The sequence below is a fragment of the Wyeomyia smithii genome, chromosome 2 (genome assembly GCF_029784165.1).
Source record: "Wyeomyia smithii strain HCP4-BCI-WySm-NY-G18 chromosome 2, ASM2978416v1, whole genome shotgun sequence".
NCBI lineage: Eukaryota > Metazoa > Arthropoda > Insecta > Diptera > Culicidae > Wyeomyia > Wyeomyia smithii.
This window is the reverse complement of record NC_073695.1, coordinates 29,102,931-29,127,459: the sequence shown is the minus strand read 5'-3', so window position 1 is coordinate 29,127,459 and position 24,529 is coordinate 29,102,931. Positions and strand designations below refer to the sequence as shown.

The following is a 24,529-nucleotide window of genomic DNA, read 5'->3' as shown; positions in this document are numbered from 1 at the left end:
TGAGTTAGTTGAGTTAGTCCAGTATACTTGGGATCACTGGTAACCGCCGACAATAACACAAGTAAGGAGATCCATGACGTGTTTAAGCTGGAAATCGGGCCTAGTTTGGCCGTCGCAGAAAGCTTCGATCCAGGAGCATGCGGCGCTGCACGAAACTAATTAAACCAATGGTTCTCTATGGACTTGAAACCGTGACGTTGCTTACGGAGGACATACGCGAGCTTTCTGTGTTTGAACGGAAAGTGTTGCGGCAATATTTGGCGAAGTACAAGCCGGAAGCGAAGAGTGGCACAGGCGTATGAATCACGAGCTGCATGAATCACAAGCTACACTACTCGGAGGGATTCCTGTTGTGCACCTGAGAAAAGTCGGGAAGCTGCGATGAAACGGACATGTCGCGAGGATGCCGGACGACAATGCGCTAAAATACTCAAGGACCCTAAAGGCATCCAAAACATAGGGGCCCAACGTACTAGGGCTTGGCCAGGTTAAAGCGGATCTATGAGTGTGAATATGATAGAATCTCAAATTCAAATCATAGCCCAGAATCACTAAAAAATGGTTTCAAATTATGTTAACAGCTGCTAAAAACACTTTTTTGAAATTTATTAAAAACCTAACAAGGAAACATTTCGAAAAAGGCTTCAAATTTTTCAAAAATCCCTAAAACTAAAAGAGACTTATGTTAAAATCTCGAAAATACCAGAAATATGGTTAGAATCACTGAAATATATTTTATAAAAAAAACTGACAACTGAGGTAACGGTCAAAGTGATACCAATATATGTCTTAAATTGTCTAATCCAGAATTAAAAAAAGGTTTCTAAATGTCATAAGATGCATTATCAAGCAGAGCAAAGCTTTGGTGCTACATTCTGCTCCTAAGCTCGACCATCAGGCTTGTCAGACTAGCATCGTACTTTGTGGCTACCTTGTCAGGCCCGACTTTCAACTAGGAAAGGCTAATCCTGACCGAATTGCACTGAGAAACGTCGAAAAACGCTTAAAAAATTATGGTTTCAAATTATGCTCCGGATCACTTCTCACCGAAATATATGGTTTAATTTTTTTTCAAAACTCTTTTATATGATAAATGTAAATTGTTTTTTTTTTCCTTTGTTTATTTCCAAAATAAAGTAAATTTATTTTTTTTGCTCATCTAAGAAGTAATTCAATGAATTTCTGTGCTAATATGCACCAATTGAGCAGCTATCGAATTCAAAATAATTAACCTATAATTAACGACATGCTGGTGTGAAAAAATGGCAGACGGCCTGGCGGATGACTTCGTTATGAACAAAACGAACTCAACCGAGCACTTGGGTTACGCATGGTCATAATTTGTTTATTGGAAAATCTCTTTCAAATTTAAATCGATAAAAAATAAGTAAGAGAAGCAGATAAATAATAATTCACGCCTAAGCATATCTTTGCTCGTACGTGAAATCATAACACTTATGGATGTCGATTTGAGATAATTGTTAACAACATACCGATCGGTATGCTACAGAGCTCACCATCCCCACAACTGTTTATTGAAGCTGCTCATAGACAAGCGAGAGAAAATGATAACACTTTGCGGAGCGCTTAGCGCTGACGAAATCGTGCGTTTTTCCAAAACTAATGCCTGTCATCGTACGAATTTTCTGGGTGACTGAACGATGTGGCCCACGGTGAAATGGAGCAATTATTCACCGCCACCTCGCGTTACCGTGAACAAGAAAAAAGCCGGGCGACACGACCTGTCTTCATGTCGCTTTTCTTTTCTCTTCTCAATATTTCGCTCTTTCTCTCATATCGGACCGGGTGATCGTTTTGGTTTGATGCTGTGGGCCACCCCACTGCAGTAGCTTTTAGGGGTAGATGAGAAAAAAATGGCTTTTATTTTTCGGTTTTGGACGACTGTAGAGCTGCATCATGCACAGGCAGGAGTACGAACATTTGCATGAAAATCTATAAAAGATTTCAGGTGCTTAAGAAAACAGGTAGTCTTCCGATAATATTCGAACCGTGTAGAGTACTGACAAAAAAAAACTGCTCGACTTGATCGATACGTGCGCGAGTGCTGTGAATTTATCATGCGTTGGAGGTGTACAAGAAAAGGATAAGAGAAGCGTTCACATTTAGGACCTCAACTTAGTGACGGTAGCGTGAAGTTTGGCGAAAACGCGCGATCCTGTTCAGGCCAACGTCGTCGAATCAAACATTTTCAACGGAAATTTATGTGTGTATATTTTGAATTGCATTGCTTTGTATTTGTGGTTTGAAAAGTGGTGATTAGTTAGACCGTGACAGCGGATAATTAGTGTGTATCTTGGATTATTATTATCGAACAGAACTTTTGGTGATGAATGGTTTCATTTATTGTGATTTCATTTTTTTTGTAATTTGATATGTTACGATCGTTGTGAATGGAGGTGATGTTGTTACGTTGGAGATGGAAAGTCGAAAAAAATCGTAGACAGGCCAAATTGGTGCAAAATGAACAGAGTTATGTGTTTATGTGTGTTTCTTGCTTTAAATTGGGTTGGTTGCACAATTTTGATGTACACATGAGGTTAGTTAAGTGTCATATTAGCATGAGACATAACAGTTATGATGATTATTGCGTGTCAGCGAAAAAAATATCGTTTGTTACTGGAAATGGAAGAACATGAACTCAGTGATGTTTCACTTTACTATATTTATTTCAGTACAACGGAGGGAGTTTCTGTCTGTGGTTAATTATTTAACTCGTGAAAACTCGGAATTACTAAACTGGAGGCCCCAAAAAGTTCCAACTTCCAACAAAAAAACAATTTTAAATCAACTGGAATTCAAACAAAACTTACACAGTTTTTTTTATTTTTATTTTTGTATGACAAGTTGATAACTGAAAAGGGGCCTCGACATATTACTTGGCCCTCGGGCCCTCACAACCCTTAATCCGGCCCTAAAGCCACCCAGAGTGAAATAATCCTATGAAATTCAAAATATTAATATCATCTTCATATGATTATTAAAATCAGTTCTATGATATTTAATTCTTCAATATTTTTAGTTTCATCAGACTCTAAAAATATTCATTTCAATCAAGCATATTTCGTAACATTTCGTAGTTTTAGTCTGGCCCGGATTTACGGAGGGGCAAAGAAGGTAAATGCCCCGGGCCTTCCGACTCGAGAGGCCCCCTAGTCCTGGGCCAGACGTGAAGCCCAGAGTGGAGACCTTTTTTTTGCTCGACACCTTCCAGCGAAGCGTTAAGTTATTCGATAATTCAAAATTCTGTTACCTCTAATTTTTTTTAAGAAAAGGGCCCCAACGAAAATATTTGCCCCGGTCCCCAGCACTTAAATCCGGCCCTGGGTTTAGTGCTTGATAAAACTGGTTACTTGAGTTAAAAGAGCAAGCCCGATCGGAATGGTTCTTCTAAAAAATGCTTGAAAATTTTAAAATTTTTTAAAGAAACGAATTCCGTTACGTTTTCAGTTAAGACCAAATACTCACGAGTCGTTGAAAACTAATTTTCCACTTTATTTTTGAATGAATGTAATGTACGCACTGAAAATCATTCTTAACATTTATATGAGCACTTCTACTAATAGCTTGCTACCTTTTTAAATAATATCTGGAGTTTTTGAGCCTAATTAGCGTGCTAGTAAAATATTTATATGCTGGTGCATTAAGATTAACGCTGTAGAATATGTTGAATATTCCATGCGAAAGTTCTCTTTATCAATGAGAATGCACTTGTGATGACAGCAGGCCGATGAAAAAACGCGCTTGCTGTGATAGATCTTATAGAAAATAAAAAATAATTAGATGACAGATGTTGTCGATTTGGTAACATCAGAAATGCAGAAAAACAATAAAAAGCTACAGAAAACGACAAATTGGGCTGTGTGCACTGTCCGCCATTACCGCTCGTGGAAAGCAGGATAACTTTACATGACACGTCAAGGCTCCGAAGAATTGTTTAGTTTATCTGTTGTGGATTGCACGAATTTTTTTCATGTTTCCCGAATAAAAGGGCTTATAATTGTGAGGTATAATAAAAATTAGTTTTCAATAATCTGAGTATAGTAAAATTTATGTAAATTCTATCCAGCTTTCCACGAGCGGTAATGGCGGACAGTGCACGCAACCCATTTTGACGTTTCCTGTAGGTCAGAGAATTTTCAATCGCAGTAACGGAGTAGAAAATATAACAATGTCGTAACGTAGCATAGCAATTTAAATATGTATTAGAAAGGGTAAGAAACCATACAAAATAATAATGCATGGAATAAATTCCGTATTTTCACGGTTCAGCTTTTGATAATTGAGATTTTTATTGTTAAAATCGTCAATGCACTGTAATAATTGGTTGCACATATTAGAAATATAAACGAAGAATGAACAGAATGGCACAATTTAGTATATAGTATAGTGATAATTCATGTGTAGTATTTTCTTCTAATTTCCTTAATTTTCATCACACTCTATCATGTTATATCTCACTACATTGTACTCGAATATTGATGGCTTCCATGCCAAATAACCTATCGTACCAAATCAAGTGTCTTCTATTGGAATGAAACTTTGAACACGTATTTGGCTTGGTGAACAGGGTATTTTTGCGAGCGGAGAAATTTTTCAGACTTAACAGTAATTTTCTAAAAAGACGTAGGTATGCATTTGACCATACATTTTAATTCAAACATCGGGGCCAAAAATCTAAAGCTGTATACAATAACTGGAACAAGTTTTAGAGAACTAATAATGCTTCGTAAGAATAACATTCGCATAAAACAGTAACGTGGAAGGTGTAGCCTCAGTTCAGGGAATTGTAATTTGGCGATATTGGTAGGATAGAAAAGAGGCTCGGCGGTATAGTAGAGCAGAAAGCTTGAACGAAAGGGTAAACTCTCACACACAAGCACGGATATAAATAAAAAAGGCGTATCATTCACTTCAATAATGATACTGCCAATAATATGAAGTGCGGAGTACAGAAAACACCTGGGCAATATCACAATAGATCAAAATGTCTCTGGTCGCAGTGATGAGTCCACACAGAGGAAAAAAAAGGGGCTAAATGATCCAATCACGATAACATATATTGTAGTCCAACGTCATGCGGTCGTGTCTTGGATACAATCATCCTACTGTTTTACTTTTGATTATTCTAAAAACTAAGGAGACTAAACGATCCAATCACGATAACATATATTGTATCCAAGTTCGCTAGATTTCAATAGTATCGTGTGAATCTGCGTTCAATTATTTGCTTACCGAAGTAAATAGGTATCGTTAATGCCTACGGTAATTTTTGCATTGTACATCAGCATGTGATATTTGAAATCATCACGGTGAAATCACAATTTAGAGTAGACAAATCTTACCTACCAGCAAATAACGTTTGAAAAAATCATTGCGATCGCGCGAGTGCACATTACAACATCATTACAACAGTTGCACGTAAGAATTACAGAAAATTTATAAACTCTGCCAATAAAATTTGAAATAAACAATAGAAAAGAAAACGAATGGTAAAAATAATAAACCTATTGGTGTCTTTCTTCAGATGATGTAAATTTTTCTAACGTTGAATAACTAATGTTTGACGGTGCCAACCAATCTTATTTTTAGGGTATCTTATGAACCAAAGGCAAATTTTTTATCCTCGCTGCCGACTACGAACTTTAACTATCCATAGCTTCCCCTCACGTTCCCCTTACATGTGAAGGATTTGTGCCTTTTTTATTGGTACCTAGTTCAATTTGTGGGTATTTTTAAATGGGCACTCTGATGCTTTTCAAGTAGCCATAAATCAGCACCATGTATGTAATGTTCCGCTGAGCCAGGACATCACGAACTTGGACATAGGGTTGTATTCCTCCGGCCCTGGGGACGTCCAAAAGTATCGATCTGGTGTAGATGACATATGTAAATTCCAAAAAAAAAATAGTAATTTTTAGGAAGTTTCACATATGGCTATAAAACTTTTTAGATAATATGTTTATACTAAACTAAACTAGGACTAGAGTGCCAATGAGATGTACCGTCATCCGGGGTGAGATTGTGCCAAAAAATGATGCTTTTTCGATCTCAAGCTTCTAACGCACACATTTAAGCAAAGAATTCGACCCAAAATACACCAATGCATTCTAGATTGTTTTGTTATCAACTACAACAAATATGGTTGAGTTACAATAAACTTTAATTTTGCTAAAAATACATAAACTTTGGCTCAATCTCACCCCTTCTATGGGGTGAGATTGTGCCAAAAACAAAAAGTTGAATTTAATACCTGTTAAATGAACAGTAGTGTGTCTACGAATAATCCACATGACTAAAATGATAAAACAGTAGGTATAGGGACGACCATAAACAACATATGAATTATATAAAAATGTATGGCTGGATCAAATTGATGCATAGAGTAATTAGTTATGAGAACGTGGCTTATAGACAGTCTCTATACACATAGTGGCGTCTCCAGGTAGCCTAAAAAAACGTACGAACAACCCTAAACGTACCCACAACCCTCCTTCTTCTCTCTAAAAGTCATCAGTTTATATAGAATTAGTGTACAATTAGTGTGTTACAATTAGTTACATTCCATTAGTAATATCAATAATTGAAAATTTCTATCTAACAATTGAAAACAGTAAGCTTCTCAAGCTTTTAGTCATTATTTCAAAGAATACCATAGCTAGACAACATACCTTGCGCTGTGGGACAAAAAACATACCCTATGTAAACAATGCAAGTGTTTTGATGTATACTGATATAATTTTGTCGTGAATGTGAATTCCGCACACTGTGCCGTTTTCTGAGCCGGCACAGGTTCAATGCATAATATTTCCTCAACACATTGGAGACGACATCCTAACGTACCAACTGAGCAGTAAGTTCTTGTGTTTTCTTGATCGGGTTGGTTTTCCTGGGACATTTTTGGATAACGTTATTTGCGCATGTTTTCCACCCTGTACTTTGAAACATTCTTTAAGCGAAACAGTTCACTGATATTATCTATATTCCATTTTAAGTTGTGAATAAATATGTCATGTTTCATAAAGTATTGAATTTGAGAAATTAGGTTTTGTAAATCTCAAGTTATTTAACATACAAACATTTCCCGTTTTGGCTCAATCTCACCCCCGTGGCTTAATCTCACCCCGGCAGACTGTATGAATAAAATGACCTTCGAATATCGTTTAGCGGTAGGGCTCAAAAGTTTCAAGCGAAAATTCGGCATGGGGACTCTTTTCGAGAAGACGAAACTTTTGAGCCCTACCGCTAAACGAAATTCGAAAGTTGATTTTTTTTATATATGCCCTGAGCTCGAAAATTTTCTAAAACCCAGAAAGTTGATTTTTTAGGATTTATTTTTCTAGTTAACACCAAATCTTGACGTTTCATGCATTTCTAAGAAATATGGCATCAGAAAAAAATGTTTTGATATCGACAATTCTTGTATCACACCTGTGCTTTTTTCATCGATATTTCTCGTGAACCTTTGACCGCTTTGAGGCACGTGTTCCCGATGTCCGATCGAGCTTTTCTAATTTAAAATTAAGCAATGATTTTAAATAAAACAATTAAAATATTAAATTGGAATGCTCGCTCATTGAAGGCCAATGAGAATGAGCTTTTTAATTTTTTAACAGTAAATAATGTGCATATTGCAATTATTACTGAAACATTTTTGAAACCTAACACAAAATTAAAATATGATCCCAATTACGTGGTTCATAGATATGATAGGATTCAGGGTTCCGGCGGTGGAGTTGCAATTGTTATTCATCGCCGAATCAAACATCGTGCTCTTCCCCATCTTGAGACGAAAGTTATTGAAACTTTGGGAATTGAAGTTCAAACTGAACTTGGGATTTTATTTATTGCCGCAGCATATTTACCATTTCAATGCACACGCGAGCTCAAAAATTATTTTAAAGGTGATTTACAAAAACTCACCAGAAATCGTTCGAAATTTTTCATAATCGGCGATTTTAAGGCTAAACATCGTTCATGGAATAATTCTCAAAGTAATTCCAATGGCAAAATTTTATTCAATGATTGTTCTTCAGGATACTATTCTATTTTGTCTCCGAATAGTCCTACATGCTTTTCTTCTGTAAAAAACCCTTCAACAATTGATTTGGTGCTAACAGATCAAAGTCATGTATGTAGTGATTTGATCACACATGCTGACTTTGATTCTGACCATCTTCCAATAACTTTTTCTTTATCACATAAATCAGTTTTAAACCCTATGAGCTCTGTTTTTAATTATAACAAGGCTAATTGGGAAAGATACAAAACTCATATTGAGAGAAATTTCAATAATGAGCTTGATTTGCAAAACGAAGTGGATATTGATTCCGCTTTGGAAGCATTAAAATGTGCAATTGTTGATGCCAGAAATTATTCTGTTCCAAAGGCTCAAGTGAAATTTGATTCATCAATAATTGACGAAAATCTTCAACTTCTAATTCGTTTGAAAAATGTCCGCAGACGTCAATATCAACGTTCTCGTGACCCTGTTTTTAAAACTATTTATAAAGATTTACAGAAAGAGATTAAACATAGATTTACTCTTCTGAGAAATCAAAATTTTGAGACTAAAGTTGAAAAATTGAAACCATATTCAAAACCATTTTGGAAGCTGTCGAAGATTCTTAAGAAACCTTCAAAGCCTATTCCAGTTTTAAAAGATGGTGAACGTTTTCTTGTATCCAATGAACAAAAGGCTCAAAGACTTGCTCAGCAGTTTGAGAGTGTTCATAACTCAAATTTGAATTTTGTGAGTCCAATTGAAAATGAAGTCACACGTCAATTTGATTTAATTTCTTCCCAGAATTTTTTACCTGCAGAAATAATTGAAACTAACTTGAATGAGATTAAATCAATTTTAAAAAATTTCAAAAATATGAAAGCACCTGGTGACGATGGAATCTTTAATATACTAATCAAACATCTCCCTGAGAGCACAATGGAATTTTTAGTGAAAATTTTCAATTGCTGCTTCAAAATTGCATATTTTCCCAAATTATGGAAAAATGCAAAAATTACTCCCATTTTAAAACCGGATAAGAACCCAGCTGAAGTTTCAAGCTATCGACCAATCAGTTTGCTTTCTTCAATAAGTAAACTGTTTGAGAGAATTATTCTTAACAGAATGATGTCACACATCAACGAAAATTCAATTTTTGCAAATGAACAGTTTGGATTTCGCCATGGGCATTCCACAACTCATCAATTGCTCAGAGTTAGTAATATGATACGAGCTAACAAATCTGAAGGTTATTCCACTGGAGCTGCTCTTTTAGACATAGAAAAAGCATTCGACAGTGTTTGGCATAAAGGTTTGATTGCGAAATTGCAAACTTTTAATTTTCCAATTTTCCTAATCAAAATTTTAAAAAATTATCATACTGATCGAACTCTGCAGGTTGTCTATCAGAATTCAAAATCTGATAGATTTCCTGTCAGAGCAGGTGTACCTCAAGGTTCAGTCTTGGGTCCAGTCCTGTACAACATATTCACTTCAGATCTTCCTGATTTGCCTCCAGGATGCACAAAGTCATTGTTCTGCGATGACACAAGCATTTCCATAAAAGGAAAAAGTCTTCGTGTCATATGCAGTCGATTGCAGAAAAGTTTAGATATTTTTTCTTCCTACTTGCAAAAGTGGAAAATCTCTCCCAATGCTTCTAAAACTCAAATGATAATTTTTCCGCATAAGCCTAGGGCTTCTTTCCTCAAGCCAAACAATAATCACGTTGTCAAGATGAATGGGGTTATTTTAAGTTGGTCCGACAAGGTTAAGTACTTGGGACTTATTTATGATAAAAAACTTATTTTCAAAGAGCACATTGAGAGTATACAAGCCAAGTGCATCAAATATACGAGATGTTTATATCCTCTCATTGACAGGAATTCTAAACTTTGTTTAAAGAACAAACTTTTGATTTACAAACAAATTTTTAGACCAGCAATGCTTTATGCTGTACCGATCTGGTCAAGTTGCTGTTCAACAAGGAAGAAAACGCTCCAAAGGATTCAGAATAAAATTCTGAAAATGATTTTGAAGCGTCCCCCTTGGTTTGGTACACTCGAATTACATAGACTCACTGGTGTTGAACCATTAGAAGCTATGTCAAATAAAATTATTAACAATTTTCGACAAAAATCGTTGCAATCCTCAATTGCTACGATAAGCTCTCTTTAAAGCCAATAAGTTAGCAATTAAGTTAGTTGTAAGTTTACTTCCCCTTTTCTGACAAGTAGGTTTAAATCCCTACGAATGATAAGTCCTAATTGCGAAAGCAAACAAATCCTAACAATTAAATTACAAATTTCTAACAGTGTTGAGAAGTCACCATTTGTGATTGGACACACATACTCATTATTTACTAATATTTATCATAAATACTTAAGCTACTAACAAATCCCCCCTTAAAAAAAAAAAAGATGTCCGATCGAGCTGAAATTTTGCATGGGGACTTTTTTCGAGAAGACAAAACTCTCGAGCCCTACCGCTAAACGATATTCGAGAAATCGATTTTCCTTGGCACTCTAATATACACTAAGGTCGCTTTTTACGCGTTCTTTCACTTACATAGCAAAAAATACAATTGAGGGTCACTTTTGGCATTCAAAATCATTCAGTAAAATCGTCAAAATACATAACGCAAGTTATCTTATTGTTGTAAAAGCTTGATAATAAGTTATTTTATTCAGTCTTGAAGCATTATCATGTAAAAGTAATGAAAATAGCCAAAATATGGACTGACCCACAATTGTGCACCGCAAAATGTAACATTACTACAATTATGGGTCACTTCACTTATTGCACCGAGCAGAATTATAGTTTTTAGTAACATTTTCAACTTTAAATCATTCTAATCGTGCACGCAAAAGTTCAAGCTTTAATCAGCCAATGTGTCCTTTCAATTCGCACAGAATTTGCTCTGACTTCGCACAACCAATGCGTGATACAAGGAATACATTGACAGAGATTAAAATCAGAATATGTATCATATACACAAAAATCGTAATGTCTCGGTAAACTTCGGCTTCGGGCGAACGATCAGTATCGAGGCGCTCAAAAAACCGTTCTTTACTTTCGCGAGCCGGTGTGTATCAACAGCTCGTGCATCCCTAAACATCGTCAGCAACCGAAACAGCCAATAGCGAGCCTTGTTGCCGCGGAAGTTATTGCCGCTGGTGCCTGTAACGCAGAACTGAATGCATGTGAATGAAACCAGAGTCATAATTAAATGCAAAATGTTTTGGACTAATCTCATGTTTTCGTTTATTGTTAATGATTGAATGATGTTTTCAAATCACCTGATTCATGAAAGTGAATCGATCAGACAATAATTTCTTCAATGGAGTCAATACCCAACTTATCAGTATTGGTTGCTGGTTGCACTGTTTTAACGATGCCAACCTTCTGAACATCGGCTGATGCTTTATAAGTGTAGTGGTTAGAAGCTGCGCAATACATTCAAAATACGCTAGAGCATCAAATGCGTTATGCCCAACGCACATGCGTTGTACTGGTTCCAATTTTAATCAGTAAATGCGCTTATTTCGCTCATAAATGATCTGGTTACGCACACTCCAAATTTTGCGTGTATAAATGAGGTAACATTTGAGTTACAAAAAATACCACCGCCAATGAAAATTGTTCAGTTTCGTGAGAATTGACGTATTTACGTAAAAGTGATTTTTAAATGTAGCTGACCCATAATTGTGGAGGCACTGTACTTTAAGCAAAAATCAGAATACCCGAACACTTCTCTTTACTTGAAACATCCGAAAAAAAATCACGAAAATTCATTATTTATCCAGCTTCCAGAGTAGGCCCCCCCTACTAAGGTGTATATTTTTTTCTGGAAGAACCAAATGACTATGTACAACTTTGCTGAAGATATCATATTAATCAAGTAAACCGTTCGTTCTTTAAAATTTGTTTTTTTTTGAGAACACTTAATTTTTTTCTTATTTCTGCATGAACAGACAATTATCAATGTTTATCTAACCTTTTGTAGTTTTCATAGACAAAAAAAAGAGATTTGTGGAAAACTAGTTTTTTTTTAAGATAATAGATTTTTTTCTTTAATAAAATATATTTGGTGTATATTTTTTCGGGGAGGTAAAATAATTGTTTACAACTTTGCCGAGAACATCAAACCGATCAAACAAACTGTTCTGGCTCTAAAAATATTTCAAATAATCAATATCAATTGGACATTTATTATAGAACAACTATTATGCTTTAGCGTGATCCAAAGTTCAATAAATTGTAATTATTTAATCTGGGAACATAGTTTTTCAGTGGACTAATATTACTGCACACACTTTGGTTTCAACCTAACTCTTCTATTTTTTCAACTGATACTTTAAAGAAAACATACATAGCTACATTATTGCTTTATTCAAATTTTCGTTACTCACTTGCAGGTTGAAATGATATAAAACAATGGCCGCAAAACTCAATATATTTGTGCTTCTCTTGCTAATGAGGCACGTCAGAGCGAACACGGAAACGCCAACTCAGCATCTTATACCTCCAGCACCTCAACAGACCATTCCGCCTCAGGACACTCTCCAGCTTTCGTCAAACCAGCAAACTCAGTTATCATCGGATCAACATACTCCGGTTTCGTCTCCACTGACATTGCCAAATCAGCACCCGCCGAGTCAATATGGCCAATCAGTGAATCTTGCGAATGGCGGTTATCCATTCCTGCAACAGTACCCACCACCTCAACTGCCACAACAGCTGCAGTCTCAATATCCACTTCAACTGCCTGCTCATTTTCACCAGCAAAATCCGTTCGGGTTCCAGCCACCAATCCCATCCAAAATACTGCCATCCTTTCCAGCTTTTCCACACTTTACAACTAATATAACTCCTCCATTTCCTCCTAAGCCCCAGTTTCTGTATAATGGTTATCCACCGCCCAATTCCATACAGATTCCACCAAAGCCGCTACCTTCATATAATCCCTATTTACCAGTTAACCTAAGCGCTCAAATCCCTCCCAAAACTCTCCCAGCCTACAACACATACATACCACCCCTCCCATTCACGAATTCCTTAAGTCCCGCACCATCGTTCCAACTTCCACTTCAAATATCTGCTCCCTTTCCACCCAAGTTCTCCTCCGCGAACCAATTGTCGTCAAGCTCAACAACCAGCGTCAAGTTAAATCCCACGTCAACAATTCAACAAATACCGGTTCTAAACACCAACCAATACAACAATTCGCAAGAATCGACACGCTCTGCGAAGACTCTGCAAGCAATCGGTTCTTCAAATCCCTTGGTATTCCACAAAATTACGGATAATCTTCGTCCCGGCGGTTCAACGTGGTACTATAAGCAGAATCAGCCGGCAAATCGGTCACCCAATCCGTTGGCACCGAAACTAAATTATCCTGTTCAGTCACCTCAAAACCCAACACTAAATCACATCTTGCCTCATAATCCGGCACCTCAACCCAGCCACCTTGAGAAATTAAATCCACCACCATCTTCACTGCCACCATCTCCACATTATGCTCCACCACCACCACCACCGCCACCACAACTGAATCATCCAAATCAGTTTAAAAACCATCTTCCACCGTCCCAATCACACTTCCAGCCGAACCATCAGCAGCAACCAACTCATAATCACCACCATTATGTCCACTCGCCATCGCATGGACCACACGGACCACACGGACCTCACGGGCCACATGGACCACACGGACCACACAACCAGAATCCACTAACCCCCTTCGAAGTGCTCAATTATCCGGAGTTCCACATCACACCAATAACGATTCCTTCGCCTGAGTATCCACAATTTGAAACACTACGCAATCAGGTTAGTTATCTGAAGGCAAAGCACAAACACTTCTTCGAGAGCCAACCGGCACCGGTTCTGCACTCATCACCGCAAGTCCACCCGGACCAACAGGGACCGTGGAACGCGAATGAATACCAGAAAGCTGCGCCAAATCACAATCTGTTCTCTCCTCATCAACCATCGCCATCGTCATCTCCACATAACTGGCACAGTCCAAATGAGCAGAACAAACTGGTGCCTCCGAAATGGAATCCAGCCAAACAGGAGTTCGAACAATCGCATTCACCTCCTGCTGACCACAGTAATTACATCCAGCAGAAGAACCTGCTAACCGTACATAATCCCCAGGAACAATCCTATTCGCCAGCTCCCGACTACAATCATTTCAACCCACAGACGAACTCCTTAACCGCACACAACCCCCATGAGCAAACATACGCGTCCACTCCCGACTACAGCCAATACAACGCTCAGCAAAATCTGCTATCCCTCCACAACGACTTTGCCGGATATCCACCGGTGAAGAAGTCGAACATGATGAATGAGCTTGCGTACCTGAGCACCTGGGAAAAAGCGCTGGGGATCATTCAGAAGACAGACCACGGGAATGCCGAGAAGGGACAAACGATACTGTCCGCCGGGGATACCGATGATTTTAAGAAGATAGACATCATTTCGGCAGGACATAAACATTTGAACACGAAAAACCGGCGATCGGAAATCATAGAGCAGCGAATCCGAAAGAAGCCATACAGTGCAAAAATGAGAAACGTCAAGAAAGGGCAAGTTACGCAAAAGCCACCGAAAGGGGACGAGAAGGAGGCGACTTTGATGGAGACTACTGAAATGATAGCGATCGCAGCTGTAGCGGAAACCACTGCGGCCGATGAGGCAACAGAAAGCAGAAGCAGACGACGGAGAGATGTTTCTCAAGTAGAAGTCATCACCGTTGGTGAGGGCGATGCGAATACTGCGGTACCGCTGAGCAGTCAGAACGATACCAAAATAGAAGAGGTTTCAAACAGTACTCATCCGAGCGTTAGCAATACTACTACAGAGCAATCAACCGAGCAAATATCGATTGCGACACTTCCACAGGATTCCGAACTACTACCTCAAGCAGAAGCTCTTGCTTCGAAAGATTTAACAGAAGATGAACTACTGTACACTGAGTACGAAGATGAACCACATGCCGAAGCTTTAGTTTACGATGATTTTGACGACGCTTACTACGATGACGAGCAGGATGGACTGTTCGTGGAAGGTCGCTCTGATTCGTTCATTTTCGAAGAACACAACGGTACAACCTCGAGACCATACGCGCAAAGAATTGACGATTGGTCCGATGAACCACAAGCCGACGCAATCGTAGATCCACGAAATCTACACGGAAAAGCGCTGATAAGGTTCCTGGATGAGGCGATTCAAAACTCGTCGATATATCTGCCAAAGGAAGCTGAAGATCGGAGCTTCGATATTGTGGAACCTCCGAAGGATGTAATCAAATTTCCGTACTACGAAAGGACGGAGCAACCGATTAATGTCGATTCTGCGCTGCGATTTGCAGAAAATTTAACCACCTTTTCGAACAGTTTGTATGGTTCGAAAAGCGGCAACCCGTGTCACGAGGTGGACATTGAGCTCCCGGAAGAACCAGAGGAACAGAGTGCGGATGGTTTTCAGCCTGTCCGCAGGTTGAGGCGACTAGGGAATGGTATTGGTTGTTTGAAAAATAAGCATTTTGGGAAGGAACCGTTGGACAATCCCCTGTTCAAAGAACCGTTTGTAGGAATTGGACGGTCGGTTTCGAGTGGGTCACCTACACCTCCGCCGCAACCAGATCCGTCAGTGGCCGTATTCAGCGACGTAATTCGGTTGATCAAGCAACATTTAACAGAGGAAAACCGTGAGAAGGCTCGCACCGCGGAAGGAATCGTTTCACCTAGACAGCTGAATCTGCCAGAACCGAAGACACATTTTCCGAATAACGCCGTTCTAGAGCAGCTGCGGTTGGGGAAACGGAAAACGCTACCGCTAAAGCCACCCAAAAAAGTAGAGGAGCCGAAAGTGGAACATAACGAGTCAGTTATCAGTGAACAGCACCCGCTGAGGATTGTCTTCCCCAGGAGGTTGAACTTCTCCAAGGGCTATGAGGAGGGAAAGAAAGTGGCCCCGGTGAAGGTCAACTACTCGAAGCATTTGGATCCCGATGGTATCAAAGTCAAGTTGAACCGAACACGGTTGACCGATCACGACAGTTACAAAGCCACTCTCGCGAGGAAGCTTAACTTCGACAAACTGGATAAGCAAAAGGTTCCACAAAGTCAGCGGAGATCATCGGTGGTTGAGACGTCGTTTTACGATCCGTTCCCAACTCGTCCTACGCGCTTCATGAATCCGGGAATTTTCGATATATCCACCTACTATCCGCGGTTCACTGCCAGAGGACATGACTTGGTGGACAACGATGATGATGATGATTCGGACGAGAAGACCCCCGCGGGAAAGTTGAATTATGATATGCTGCAACGTGAAGCGGATGAAATGTTGGACCGCGTGCGAAACGGAAACACCAAGAAGGAAACAGAACCCGGATCGAACCCCGTTGCTTTACCGCTAACCGGGCGCAAGAAGGAAGAAGGAACTAAACCGTACGGCACCAGCTATGCACCGTCGTACAGACAGTTCCGGTTGTTGTCATCTCAATTGAAGCACAAAGATGATGGCCAGAAGAAACCACCCTCTCTGGATGAGTTGATAAATTTCTACACTCTCGAGAAGTCTCATGAGTTGCACTCTGAGGAAACAAGCACACAACGAAGGGATAGTTCAAGTGAAAGAAATTTCTTTATACCAACTGTTCCAAATCTTCTCCCGGTTTTCGACGTCTCGACTTACTATCCACGATATATGTCCCGGGCTAACGACGAGCTGAAGCGATCCCAAAGCGAATATCTTAAACGTCGCGATATCCAGCTTGTGCTGGATGATCTGGCAGCTCTCCGTGCTCCGAAGGAGTCCCCTAAGGGGGATCGCAAGAACGATTACGGCAATCCGAACAGCATCACGTCAGCACCAATTCGAGACGACATAGCAGATTTCTTCGTGGATTCGCTTCCTCAACCTAGCAGTTCAACGCCGCCCATCTCAACCAAAGATTCTCATCACACGTTCAAAAAATCGGAGCCGTACAATCCGGATCTGCCCGTAACCGACAGAGCCACTTTCGGTCTCGATCAACCCCCTGTCAAACGAAAGTCACCCCGTAAGCGGTTCAAGACGAATTCCAAGGGCGTCAAGCGGCGTGTATTAAAGTACCGAAAACCGCGTGTATCCTACATCCCACAATTCCAGTCATCTGAATCCTAAAATTGGTTCGTTCCTTTCCCCCACTCCTTTTAATCCCTCTAGAGAATAATTATTTATTGAATGTCCCGTCCTTCCTGCGGAAGTAGCTATGAGACGTTCATAACTATGTAGTGCGGCGGTTAGTTAATTAGTTAGTTAGGTTTTAAAATTGGGAAACCCATGTGCGAGTGATTTAAAATACCTTCCACTGTATATATAGGTTCACAGGCAATATTCAAGGTATATTGAATGTAAAATAGTTTGTAAATGAATGAGAAAAGCGACTCAAAATAAACAAAAAACAATCAATCACCAATCTGTTTTTCACTAACAAAAAGACTACCCACTGATAAATCTGATTGAGTTTTTCCAAAACCTGAAGAAAAAGAAAAAAAAAAAACAGATGAATCAATTTCCCGCATCAAATCTGTTGAACCGTGTAATGGCATGCGTTGGTGCGCATCTCTTACCGTATCCACTCGGGTTAGATAACAATAGCCGTTGTAATAAGAGGTAGGTACTATAATCGTTGCGGATCCAATTACCACCTCGATTTTCCCATCCCGTGTTGCAATGTAAGAAAAAAAAAGTAAGCTATTCACGCACCAATAACTACTGCGCGGGAGAGAAAAATCGGCGGTGGAGCGGCTGAAGAAGTAATTAAGCTTTGGTAAACAATGCGCCGTAAATCACCATGAATCGAAGTTGGATAATTCGGTAATTTTATTACAACGATCGGCACAACTGGCAACAGGTTGTCCCCCAGTTGGCACCTGATGAAGCAAAACGTTGCGACAAAGTTTTGCGATTTCATTTTTTTCGTTCCGTTGACGCTTCAGATACCTTCACTTGCACGGGGAATCGTAATCTCCCGCAAAAACAATCGGCGAAACAAAAAGTAGGTATAGCCAATCTGATTGCCGCTTATAGCCGCTGCAATCGCGATAATCATAGTCTTTGCGAAATCCAATGGCCACGTGCGGCAGCACCGGTCAGCAGGCATGTATTTATAATATGAATTATGGCAAGGGATGAGCGATATCCGAAAGGAATTGAACGTTTGATAGTGACTTTCAATATCTTCTCCTACATCTGTGAAAGTTCAAGGTCAAGCCGATTGGTTGAGCTGTTGCCAAAGAGGATGTTATTTGCGGAGCGGGTTATTTTATTATAAGAAACCAAGTAGAAAAATGGAAGTCTACTTTTTCTACTTTACATATTAAACTTGAAAATCTCACACCTTGTAATAAAATTTTGCAATTCAGACGGGAAATGTAGTTTAGTGTTTTTCCTCAATTGATTAATCAAAAAAAAAAAAAAAATTAGAAGAACTATGAATGTGAACAATAAAATATGCCCAAAACAAAGTGAGTAGGACGTAATGCCCAAGCAGCAATTGAGGCATAACAAAAAAAATTGAGGTAATTTGTTGCGTTAATGACAATTTTAAGTTTCATTGAACATCTTTTGTTACTACGAAGCTGTTACCCGTATGAAATACATATTTTCGCTTAACATTTCGACTCGCTAGAGTTAAAAAAGGTTGTTCAACCATTATCCGTTTAGAGTCAATTGAGCTTTAAATTACTCATTAGTGTGTAAATATAAACCCATACAAATCGCAAAGCTTTGTTAAAGAATAGAAAAATATAAAATATCATGGGAAAAAATTTCAACGAAAAATGTGAATTTTTGTGCAAAGTTTTACATGACAACTGCTTCAAATTTCAATTAAAGTACTAAAGTATATTTCAAGTAGTAATCGGAATATTATTAATTTAGAGTATGAAATTGTTATGTTCGCAGGCTATGTAATAGCAGCTATTTTGCTCTGAACAAATTTAGCGCGTAATTTGTTCTTGAATGACATTAGGGATCATTCATATATTTCTTAATGCTCCTGATGTTGTTGTTTTTACGATATAAAGCTATAATATTTTGTTGTCCACACAACCTTTATTTGACACGGCGCAACACAAATAAATCTTTTACAGAGCCAGTCATATCTTATTTCTAATTGTCTAAAATATAATATAGGCTAAAGACAAATTATATGTCCTCGCTTCCGTCAATACAATATTTTGCTCTAGTAACTTATTGAATAAGTTCAATAAGCGCCTCTCGTCAGTGCCAGGTTGATTCTTCAACAAGTTGGATTTTACTCAATGTAATTCAGATACGTTTTTGTTGCAAAGCAGGAGGGCAACTGAGAGCTCTACATACATACATACTCTCCTGCCAAAATCAAATATCCACCGACTTTGGGACTCTTCGCTTTCGTTGACTGTTGGGCGATTACGCATTTTTCTGGCTGTGTTCTAAAAACTGCTCATAAGGGTGGAGGCGAAAGGGGTCACGTCAAATTTCGAATACTGATCATGTACATTTTGTTTGTTGGCCCAAAAAACACCTGTGCAAAATTTCAGCTTTATCGGACATGATTTAGGGGTGCCTCTAAATGCTCAAAGTTGTGCATTTTGCAAATCTACCAAGGGGGGAGTACATGAAAATGGGAAAATCGAAAATTATTTTTGATGCCAAATGACACGGCACAATACAAATTAATGTTTTACGAAGCCAATTATAACGTTGAGATCTAGTGTTATCTCGAAAAAAAAATTTTTTTTTTCGACCGAAAATCGACTTTCTGGGACTTAGCCGTTATTTGGGTAACCGATAGTCTAATATGGAATATTTTGAAGTTGACTTTTTAAATGACTCACAACTAGCTCCAAACCACATGTGAATTATTTTTATGTTTATTAGGCATCTCGAACTAGATTTTCATTACGGTGGTGCATTTATTTTTATTGGGGTGATTCAAAAGCAATTAAAATGAAATTTATAGTGGTGTTACGCAACGTATGCTATCGTCATTATTTGAAATTCATACTTGACTCAGAAACAGGCGAGTTGAATAAAGCTAAGACCAAACGAGAACGAAAGTGAAATGAAAAGGATATGAAGAAAGGAGATCTCGTTCGATCTTAACTTTCCGCGCTCCTTTTAGGTTTAAATAAACAGTGCAGGTTTGATATACGCATGCGTGCGTCGTAGTAGAGAAAGAGAGATTGCGATGCAACTGCTTATCTATGCGTGGTGCATGGATCATCTATGCGTGAGGTAGATGTTTGAATTTTGGTGTTGTATGGAAATTCGGATTTCTCTGTGTTTAAGAAGTTTGTCATGTATGTTAACTCTAATCAGTACGTTTGAGATAAAAAGAGAAACAAAACTATATCACTATTTTTGTTAAGTAAATCAAGCTGGGGCTAAGAAGATATACAAGTATAGAAATTCCCTAGCTAGCTTTTATTATAGTATTAGTTACTTTACCTCCTACAGAACATAATTTTAACCAAATAAGGTTTGAAATTGTTGAATAAAAATCAAGTCATATCTCAGTCTGAATTTTAATCTTGAACATTGAGGTTTACTTCACTGCCAGCTCGAGAGCGACCAGCAGATTGTTTGTACGATTCCACTTATTCAGCCAAGAATTATTCTAGCGGTGAGTTTTGAGTTGTGCAATATACTCGTTGGTTAGCCCAAAGGCCGGAACTTGTAATATTTTTCTAGCTTGAATATTTCTCTCTTCATAAGGCAAACCTCCAAAGGAGAAAAAAGCCCTGCAAGTTCTTGTTTGTAAAATTTACAAGCTGAAGCAACGATTCACAAGTCCGCGGAAAGAAAGACCCCGTCTTAGCGTTGGAAGCTCTACGAAAGGGAGCTAGTGAACCGCGAGCAACAAGTGGTTAAGCAGGAAAATGACTCATATTATTTGCCTATTTAACATCTTGATGTACCACGAAGATTGACCAATCCGTTCTTTCAAGGGTGGTATTGTGTATTTAAATAAAAATTACCAAAACGTCGCTGATAAACTGACAACCAGGCTCCCTTCCGATGTTTATTTTCATTGTTCTCGCAACACTGCAACCATCTTAGCAGCCACAGCGCATGTTTACAAAAGGAAATGAATTTCAATCGTTCACGCAGTCCACCGAGTTGTTTCGTGTTTTTTTATATTTCCTAGCCAATTTCATCTGAAAAAATGGACGAATCTATCGAAACAGCATTCCCTGATACAGTGTTGTTATGCATAACGCATTTGTCTTTGTAGAAACATCGTTGATTATGAAGCGCTATATGATGTGGAAGTCGACGAAGATGAAACAACCCGTCTAAGCGAAAACGACCACGTATTTTCTTTCACCGGGATTTTTTTTCCAACGATTTTACAGGAGCCAGCTGCGTCCGAAAGAATGGACGAGGGCGCTTGTTTACGGGGACACTAAAGATGAGATCGTCGATTGCTTGTGGAAGACAGCGGTGGCCAAAGTAGAATGGCAGGTTTTATTCAAGTATGATACTCCCAGGTGGTCGGAAAACACTCAGCCTACAGTCAATGACGCCGGTGAGCTCATCACGCTCCAGGATACAGCAAAAAAAAAAATTCTACGCAATCGAGACGCTAACAGCAAGAATTTTGAGGGGCTGGAAAGGCAAAACATTGCGAGTTTATGTTTACGTGTGGTCAACTACTGTGGAAACATCTTCTGAACCGAGCAGAGTGGAAGCCGTACACAGAGAAATGATTGTAGCGCAAAACAAAAACAGTGGATGGCTGAGAGAAAAAGGCAACGTGAAGAACCTCTTGATGGGCGCGAAACGAAGTATTGATGGAGCTTTGGCCAAAATACACGATCTGGAGAATCGAGGACTTGTTGGGGCTGAGATGTTTAATTCCATGGAATTTGCTGTTCGACCGAAGGGAACGGAACTAAGCCAAAGCCTAGCTGATAGGGTAACGGATTGCAAAGACGTGGACAACGAATAAAAAATTCGTAGGACAAGTGTCACATGTTTCGTACAGAGGACTTATTCTGAAATTTTTCTTTGTTGATTTTGTTTAAAATAATAAAAAACGTTACTGCTGATCTATCTTGTAATTATATTGAAATCTAAACGAGTTACGTCATTCTGAAGAGCCTTTTCTGGCATAAATACACCACCGGGAAGGTAACCACATTGCTCAAAAATCCTTACACATCGATACACCCTGAATTGACTTATAGCATCGCAGACCTCTGGCAAAATCGGGGATCCCTCATGATGATGTTTTATCAAGAACCGCTTGACGAGGCCAAAAATAAATTCGATTGGATTGAATAATGGACAATACGCGGGTAGAAAAATTGGGATTATACCAATCGATCGTAAATAGCGTATCAAATTTGCGTCACAGTGAATTTTTGCCCCGTCAAGTATCCAGACAGAATGCATGCCAGGGTATGTTTGGACCACTATGTTTGAAGGGCAAACTGTCGACAGCATTCAAAAAAAAAAAATCTTTCTGGTGAAAGTACCCTGCGTGAAAAGCTGTCCAGCATTCCACCTACGCCAAGGAAACACAGAAAAGACGCACGTAGTTTCCTGCAAAACTAGCCACGGTAAAGTAACTTCTGCCCAACCATTCCATATCCTTTCTTACGAAACACGTCTCGATTTTCAACGCTGATCTAGTCCAAGAAAACGAGATTCTGAAGATCCCATGACACTGATAACAAGTCACGGATGAATCTCACTATATCTTCTTCCTTGATTTGCATGGCTGTTCGCTCGATGCACTTCCACGTCATCCCAGCCGCATGCAAAATGATGCATATCGATGAAACACTTATCGACATGTAGAATTTCTTATAGAACCTCTGTTTGGCTTCATCAAGAAACAGCAGAGGTTCACAGCGGTAGAGGTTAAAAAGTCATGTCCTCATTGCAATGCTGAATTTCTTGTACACCTGCTGTCGCTGCTTACGTTTATATACTCCATTTTCTTCATATCTAATGATCCAATGGCCAATTGTCGCTAACGACTTTCCGTAGATCCGCGCGAGCTCCTTCCTTGGAATTCCCAGGAAGTCATATCCGTAGAGCGCATGGTGCACGGTATTTGGAGATGCATGATTACGACGCACAGTTTGTAAAATCGTACTAGACATTGCTGCTTCAAATATGGGATTTACGGGAAAAATTAACAACTGAAAAATGAAATTATAGCGCCTTTCTAAAGGAACTGAACCGTTTTGTTATGATTTTCAAAACATGATGACGTCTGCATCATGGTTGACAATGAAGTCGGAAGAAAGTTCGGAAGTCGGAAGTCCGACTTCCGAACTTTAATTTAGTGCTGACGCCACAATAATAAAAAAAAACATGAAATTTTACAAGACTCTCAAGAGAAAAAAAACAACCAAATTACGGAAGATCCGATATTTATGCTACTAACAAGAATAAATATTTTGTTTGGGAAAGTTAATTTACTTGTTTGGCATATGAAACATGATATTCTGATACAATATTTTTCTGTAAGGTGGTTCACAAAGAATGTTGTGAATTTAATCAAAAAAGAGCAATCAAACTGAGAATTGCTCATTCATGTCCTTCTTCTTGCTGAAAAAGCTAAAAAAAAAATTCGGGATAACTTTTAAGTCATTTGGTATCAAAAATAATGATCGATTTTTCCAATTCCATGTACTCCCTTGGTAGATTTTCGGGGGTTAGAAAATCACGGTTTTGAGGCACCCCTAAATCATGTCCAAATGAACTGAAATTTCGCACAGGTGTTTTTTGGGCCAATAAACAAAAAGTACATGGTCGGTTTTTAAAATTCTATGATGAAATGTTTTTTTAATATTGCTACGCCACCATAGTTCTCATGGATGCTTCTGTCGGCATTTCGTTTACTAACGGACGCCAATAGCCGCGTTTCTTTGCTCGGACCAAGCTTTTGAATTTGGTCTCAAGCTCCAAATACCGACAAAAGTCGTCGGGTTCACCTTGCTCCCGAAAGGTCTTAAAAGCTTCGATTTTTTTCTTGTAGACATCAGACCACTCTTTGTTAACCCCAAGGTGGGCGGCCGTTCTTTGGTCGTCACGCCGGGAAATTTCTTCGATCGGACTTGCAGCGCGGTGTCGAGAATCAAGCCAGCGAAGAGGTTATATTCTTCAAGTGGTGGAAAATGTTAAATCGTGTTAAATCTGGTATACCTTCCAATCGATATTCCGTGCGTGGTCATACGGAATAACGGATCGCGTGCTAATTGAACTTAAATCATTTGAAATTAGAATAGGCAAATGATCGCTACCGTGAGGATCGACGATTACCTTTCAACCGTAGCGATGTTAAACATAAATATAAATCTAAAGCGCATGGACGCGCTGGACCTTGTATTATCATTTGACACGCGACAACTTCGATGCCTGGAAACGATGGCAGGTTCATACGATAGAATAAAAGCACTTCTTAACCCCTAGAAATACACCTCCGTAAAGAGTATCACGATC

General features: G+C 38.9%; 2 protein-coding genes across 2 annotated transcripts; one reads left to right on the top strand and one right to left on the bottom strand.

The window, feature by feature from the left end:
• Nucleotides 1-2,005: 2,005 nt before the first annotated feature.
• On the top strand, nt 2,006-17,460 carry LOC129725532 (uncharacterized). The gene is made up of 2 exons (XM_055681487.1): nt 2,006-2,224; nt 12,439-17,460. Exon 2 carries the CDS (start codon nt 12,458-12,460, stop codon nt 17,201-17,203), a length of 4,746 nt encoding a protein of 1,581 aa, XP_055537462.1. The 5' UTR covers nt 2,006-2,224; nt 12,439-12,457; the 3' UTR covers nt 17,204-17,460.
• Nucleotides 17,461-22,123: 4,663 nt separating this feature from the next.
• LOC129719537 (uncharacterized) lies at nt 22,124-23,184 on the bottom strand. The gene is given in 2 exon segments (XM_055670932.1): nt 22,124-22,497; nt 22,500-23,184. Coding segments are annotated over 2 exon segments (1,059 nt in total).
• Between the last annotated feature and the right edge of the window lie 1,345 nt (nt 23,185-24,529).